The 7,220-nt window shown below is 39.5% G+C and overlaps 1 protein-coding gene across 1 annotated transcript; it reads left to right on the top strand.

Annotated features, from left to right (window-relative positions):
• Positions 1–903: 903 nt before the first annotated feature.
• On the top strand, positions 904–6,891 carry ildr1a (immunoglobulin-like domain containing receptor 1a). The gene is made up of 9 exons (XM_006780403.3): positions 904–1,150; positions 1,786–1,956; positions 2,401–2,550; positions 2,916–3,035; positions 3,194–3,340; positions 3,679–3,801; positions 3,915–4,096; positions 4,817–5,443; positions 5,588–6,891. Exons 1-9 carry the CDS (start codon positions 1,105–1,107, stop codon positions 5,624–5,626), a joined length of 1,605 nt encoding a protein of 534 aa, XP_006780466.1. The 5' UTR covers positions 904–1,104; the 3' UTR covers positions 5,627–6,891.
• Positions 6,892–7,220: the final 329 nt, after the last annotated feature.

The raw sequence follows: 7,220 nt of genomic DNA, 5'->3' as shown, positions 1-7,220 counted from the left end.
GGGTGTATGGTCTACGGAGTTTAATGAGATAGCTAGGCGCTATATTGTTTATGATTTTAAAGGTAAGCAGCAATATTTTAAATTCAATATGGTATTTGACAGGGAGCCAGTGCAAATCATTAGTTAACTTGTAACTTGGAAATAATGACACTTGTTTAATCCCTGACGCCTACTAATAAACATGTCAGTGCACAACTCATGAACCCAGTGAATTGTTCCAGTTTCACTTACTTGGTTAATTAGAGCTGTTTCCACTTGGAAGTTGGAATAGAAGAAATGATGATGCTGATCATTCAGAACAGTTAAGCTACAATAGTTTTACACAAGCGCAGTTGGTAAGTACACTTGAATATGAACATACCAAAGAGGTTGGATCTGTGTGTGGTTATATGAGTGGAATTTGTTTTCACTAAAACACAGATTATTATTGCTGAGGTTTTTATGAAAGACTTAGAAAAGACTTTGATTAGTCTAGGAAACAAAGGCATGAAGAGCAAAGCCCAGCTTCAGTTTTTCCCTCTCCTGTATTATTCATTCATGAGTCACACAGCTGTTTTGAAGGGATTTCGAAAAACATTTCCTAACACCTGGAAGAGCAAATATTTGCTTAATAGGAATAAGCTGAACATATTTTTTCCTAATCCAGTGATGGTTTCTCTCCAGCCCAGTCAAAAGATTGAATCTAGAGTTCAGAACACATTTGTCACAGTGTCATACAAACAAAATACTCCTACAGCCAGAGAAAATCAGATAAGACCAGTGAGATGTTACAGGTAGTATCTGTTTATGCGCTTGCAAATAATCGTGGCATTTTCCTGCTTTACACCCGCCTACGCCACAGGAAAGCTCACCTGTTTCGGGGTGGAGCCACAGATGAGCTCAGTCTCAGGGATCAGCTACAAACATTGGCTACTCTTCAGTGGCACTCGTAGGCGGAAACAATGAGCAGTTTTGGTTAGGCCAAAGTGAAGATAGAAACTCGTGTTTTGTGGAGTTTTTTGTGGTTATTTTTTATTTTTTTTTAACTTGGGAGTGTTGCCTCTCTGTTTGTATTTGGAGCCGAAGGTTTTTTTGGGGTGAGGGGGTTTGTACCCTTTGGTAATCATGGAGAGACTTCCTGTCGCTGTCGTACTGCTGTCGCTTCTGAAAGGTATTTTTTTTTTTACATGTTAGCTTCATGTTTGTGTAAAAACAAGTGTATTAAACCAGTTTATCAAGTAAATGTTAAAAAAAAAAAAAAAAAAACACTTACAAAAATGAACATAAGTTTAAGTATCGGTCACATGACACAGGTGTTTACATGAAGCAATCAAACATGACCGTCTTGTTTCATAGTTGGTTAAGCAAATTATGTGTTACTCGTCTTTATAACCGATTTAAACATTTGTCTGTCGGAGATTATTAATATTTGGGTCACTTTAGAAATACTTGGGACCCTGACCATTGAGTCACTCTTTAAAGTTAAACCAACGATTTTCTTTATTTCCACTCTGGAAAGAGTCACTGCGCTATGCCCACACTTAGATGAACTCATCGGGTTTCATTCCACCTTTTCAGTGTGTGTTTGGTAGTTTCACAGTAGGCCACTTCCTGTGTCTTTGTCTGTGCCACCTGTTTTTCTGGTCCTGCTACTTTGACATTAACTCCTTGGCTCATAGTAGCGCTCACTCGTTGTCTCCTTTCCACTATTCTTCCTCATGGACTTTTGCTGATAAATAATGTAACCTAATGGATCATTGTATAGTACTATATGTGGTTAACTCTCTGTTTGTTGTCTTTCTGCAGTGTCAGCATGCGTTCAGGTGATCGTTCCCTACACGCAGTACAGCACGCTTTTGTTTGCCAAAGTGGTCCTTCGCTGCGACTACTCCACCTCTGCAAACCCCCAAAACGTTATTCTCACATGGACTTTCAAGTCTTTCTGCATGGACCCTGTACTGCAGTATTACTCCACAGGTACAAAAGCAACTGTCACCTGAGGGGTGGGGGGTGCCGCCACAGAGTGGGATTAAAGTGCCAAAAAACTTTTGGCAATGGTGACAAAGATGGAAATCTATGTAGATTTAAATGCATATACATTTCTTTGCATTTCTGCCCTCTGCATTAATTTGATCTAATTCTTGTTTTTTTTTTTTCAATCAGTTCTTTATTTTATTTTATTTTTTTTACTCTCACCTCACTTGGTGTGGTGCTTCCTACTGCACACATTTCATTTTTGCTATTCCCAAGGCTGCAATGAACAATAACAATAAGAATAATAATTTCATCTATGATCATTTGTGGGTTGTACCTGATGATCTTGTCTTTTGTGAACCACCAGTTTTATCCCAAACAGCCAGTAACATGTTTTGGCCAGTTGTCAGTCTTTGCATTATTAAGCTTTTACATCTGGTTTTGCAGCATACCAGGCTCAACTACAGTTGGGACAAGATCCATCAAATGACTGTCCAGACCGTGACCGGACAATACGCACTGTGGTCCAGAAAACAGGAAGCAACCAGCCTATACTGGGAACAGAGTACCAGGAACGGAAGATTTCCGTCCAAAACCGTGAGTTCACCAAAGATGAGCCTAAATGTGATTTGGGTTTTTTTGTTTTGTTTTGGGTTTTTGGTTTTTTTTGTAAGCTGAAGCACCTGTATAAATCTTTTAAATAGATGCTTGGTACAATATGAATTGGTAGTTTTGTTCAAATAACTGTGAGAACTTTTTTTTTTTTGGTTGTTCTTCCTTCATTTTCATTATGTGATCATTTTTGCAGAAATAAAAGATTAATAGTATGTTATCCCGATGGCCTTTTAATTTGTAGAGATGGAAGTGAATTGACGAATGCTGTCCAGTTCTTTGAGCTTCTGAAATGAGGGCACAACAGAGGAAGTTGAATTTAATCATGTATGTTTGCATTGTCTGGACAGTGGCAGATCTGGTGATCAATGAGGTGATGTGGTGGGACAACGGGATGTATGTCTGCAATGTTAATGCTCCTGGAGACACCAGTGGGATCACTTCCAAAGAAGTCAAACTCATTGTCTACAGTAAGAAAGAAAATATGAATGCATAAGATTAAACACAAATAATTGTGTGCGCTGCAGCTTCTGTTAATGTTATTAATGCTATAACATACGCAAAAACCTAGTCTGCTTCTTAAGACACAGAACACAGAGCGTCTCCCTTTTTCTTCGTCTTCCTACAGACTGGTTGACTGCGTTGCTCATCATCATCGGTGCCCTCCTTCTCATCATGCTCTTATGCATCTGCTGCTGCCAGTGCTGCCCTCAGATATGCTGCTGCTATGTCCGCTGTCCCTGCTGCCCACAGAGGTGCTGCTGTCCTGAGAAAGGTAAAAGCTTTCATTTAAGGGCGCTTCAACAACAGAAGTCAAGGAATAAGGCAGCTTGGGAGTTGAGGAGGGAAAAAAAACAAGCATGAAGGAAGGGAGAATATTTCATTGCCTGTATATCTAGTGAATGTTTGATTGCTGTTTCCATTGCTCCACTCAGTTTGGTCATTAACAGATCCTTTCTGCAGGCCTTCATTTGTGTTTGAAAGTATCTATTGCTAATAGCCTTAGTGAAATCAAACATGTGACCTTATCATGCTGCAAATAAAAAGCCCATATACTTTGAAATAGCCTCACTGAATCTGTACATACTAGAAATTGTTGTTCTCATGTTTTAGCTGTGATGCAGCATCGTATGGTGAAGCAGGCTCAGAAGGCCATGAATCCTTGGTTAGGAGGACAACCAATATATGCACCACTGAGCCACGCCTCCAGCCAGATGAACCCAATGCTCTACGCTGGTACATGCACACATTAATCTGCACATATTAAAGTGACAGACTTAAATAGGTTTTAATTTGCTGTTTCCTTAAATTTTCTAAATGCTTTTTTTTCTTTTCTTTTTTGTCTTCAGGGTCTGTTGCAGGGAGCAACATCCCTTTAAAGACTATGCCTCTCCCTCCTCCTCAGTCTTCAGCTTACAGCATGCCCCCTCCCAGTGTCCAAGGTAACCGCACACCAGCCAATAACAATCACATGCTCGAATACCTGGAGAACCAAGTGAGGGGGTTGGACATGACCAGTCCTCTTCTACAGGTATGTTCCCACGACTTTTAATGTAAACAAAAACACATTTGTTGGTTTACAGCAACAATCTGTGAATTGTAATGGCTCCTATGCTTCATGGCCTGCTACGTCATGGGCGTTGCACTTGTTTGAATACTTTTGCTTTCTGTATCGTTTTTTTGAGCTAACACAAGTCAGTTGCGACGACTTTTTATGACTTATGTCTGACTGATGTCATCAGAGAATTAAAGTGTGACTGTTTCAGACGGGCTCATCAAACCCACAGTGAAGAGAGAGCTTTTTGCTTAGTTTTAAACATGTCTTTCACTTTATATGTTAAGAATGCATAGTTAGAGACATCCAGACTTGACACAACACGTTAATCACAGCATTGTGTTAGAAAATTAAATATTACACTTTAGAAGGTCACAACTGACTTGGTGTCTTCAACCTCGTAATTTTAGTTTCCTCAGGAAACAAAAATTCTTAAAATGGTGGAACATTTTCTGCTTTTCTAAACCTGAAGTTCCCTGTAGTGGTTCACTTCATTTCTGAGGCTTATCATATTGACTGATTGACGATAAGTCCCTGATATATATTTTTTATTAATTTATTTTTTTAATGATGCAATTACCATAACAGTATATACTCTATTTGTAGCATTGAACCTGGGCACAGTTTTAGTTTTGTTTTTTGTTTTTTTTAAGTTTTAGTTATATTTATTTATTTCTTATCTCTCTCTTCTTTCAGTCCCAGCCAGCCCCCCCATCTCACGCCCAGCACTATGCACCTCCTGCCCAGCAATACGCGCCTCCTTCCCACCACATGCCTGTCAATGTCCCATTTTCACCAGGCCCCCCCAGCATGATCTCTGCCCTCAACGATGGCCCAGCAGAGCGTCGTGTCATTACGCTTCCGCCAATAAGAGAGTCGCAGTTAGGCAGAGTTCCACCTCCTGCGCCCAAGACCCGGCCACCGAGTTCCAGCGAGAGCAGCCGCAGTGGCTACACTCGTCGCGACGAGCAAGGGGGAGCGGGCAGACGTTACCCGTCACCTACCAGATCTAGAGGTATTCCCCGGAGCTACAGCGAGGAGTCACTGGATGGGCGGGGTCGCAGCCGGGCACGAGAAGGCATGGACCGCCCTCGATCCCGTTCCAGGGATGACTTGTTTGACAGCAGGTCCAGAGGGAATTACTCTCCCCCAGCAGCACAACACTCGAGGGGAGGGTCCTGGAGCTCAGATGAGGGAAGCAGCAGAAGAGGGGCGGTGGGAGGTGCAAGGAGAGGAGGTGGAGGCTGGTCCGATAAACCTCCCAGTTACACAGAGTATGAGCCGGGACAGAAACCAGGAGCACGAAGAAATGATTATTACTCTGTAAGGAATACTTTGCTTTAGTTTGCAAACTTGCAAGTACACCAATGCACTTGTATCACACATTTCTCAAACATGCAGTCACTATTATAAATAAAACCTCTGTTTGCTAGTGCAGTGAATCTAAAGTTAGTATGTCTCTCTCAGGATAAGGCGTCTCGCAGTGGGAACAGCATCGTCATCTGAGCCCTCCATCTGCGAAACACACTGACTTCTGTTTCAGAGAGCAAGCCAACTCATTAGCCTGTTGTCTGGCTCTGGGTAAACCCTTTATATGCCCATATATATTTTATTTTATTTCTTTTTTTTAATCTGTGAAATGACTAACACTTTGTACATCTGATGAAGGACATAAACTCTGAGATTGAAAAATCCAGATATTCGTCATGCTTTCCCCTCTTACAGGTGGATAGAGGTCAAATGGCTCATGAGAGAAGGGAAACCTTTTAAATTAAATTAAACCAAATCATGATTGTAACTCTGAAGAAATTGTGGTAATACTCCCCTCGGCTGGTTTGTTAGTCTAAAGAAATTATTCAGAAGGAAATTTGGACTAAAAGCTTGTTGCGTGTTTTTTTGTGTGCTGAAGCTCTATTTATTTGGTAGTTAATTCATATAAGGGATAAAGTCATGAAACAAACGCTACAAGGTGCAAAAGCAAAGTCTCTCAGGGTGAGTAAGCATTTTTGTTTTTGTTACATTATAATTTATAGTTTAAACCACATCAATATGATTAACTTTTAATGCTTTTGTTAAATCACAAAATATTGCTTTCACATCTCTATAATGTCTTTAGTGTCTTTTGTATTTGCTATATTTTAAAAGAAAATGCATACATTGCTTGGCTATGGTTAGAAAATGCATGTGTGCATAACTTGTATTTAGGAGATACTAGGAGTAAATTAGTCATACAGTCAATGGAGTGACGGACCTTTTTGATTCATTCACTATTATTACAAGCTATTTTTTCTCTTTTTAAAAAAACTGTACAGTCACTTTGTCATAGTACTTCAATAAGTCTTTGACATCTGGGGTACAACGTACCTGTGAGTTGCTCTTCTTCCTGTTTGACCTTTGAGCAACTTGATAGTCGCACATGGTGTGTCGATAAGGGCTTCAAATCTTTGCGATGTTCCACATGTAGAGAGAAATCATCAAAGTAGGTTGCCATATCTTATCACACTGCCACTGTTTTCTTGACAGCCATAGTTTTTAATATTCTGAACTATTTGCATATCTAAATATAGCCTTAAATGCAAAAGCAATATCAAAGTATGTATCCAAAACCTATAAATTATCAGACATCGACTATACACCCCAAACCCCAAAACAATTCACAGTAGAACTGTAAAACTTCTAAAAGCCTAAATATGATGCAAATTAAAGCTGATGGCAGGACGGTTTATGTAAAGGTGAAGGTGTTGCAGGGGAATTATAGTTTTGGGGTGTTTTTTGTTTGTTTGTTTGTTTGTTTTTTGTTGTTTTTTTGTTTGCTTGTTTGTGGGCTTTTTACATACTGGCAAAGTCAGTTGTTTTTGCGCTTTAATGTCGATTTTCTTTCTTTCTTTTTATTGTCTTAATGTCATTTTCAGCTGGGTTTTTTTCTTTTTCTGTTATATGGTGCTTTTATTTTTTAATTTTTTTAAATGAAACTGTTTTCTGTAAAGTCATTGTACAAACCTACTTCCCAAAAATTGGGAACCTGTGTAAAATGTAAATAAAAATGAGAATGTAAGAATTTGGAAATCTCAAAAGTTTTATTTTATTCAAAACCGAACAC

Source organism: Neolamprologus brichardi, chromosome 1 (genome assembly GCF_056152115.1).
Source record: "Neolamprologus brichardi isolate AB-2024 chromosome 1, ASM5615211v1, whole genome shotgun sequence".
Classification (NCBI taxonomy): domain Eukaryota; kingdom Metazoa; phylum Chordata; class Actinopteri; order Cichliformes; family Cichlidae; genus Neolamprologus; species Neolamprologus brichardi.
This window is presented reverse-complemented; position numbering and strand designations above follow the sequence as displayed.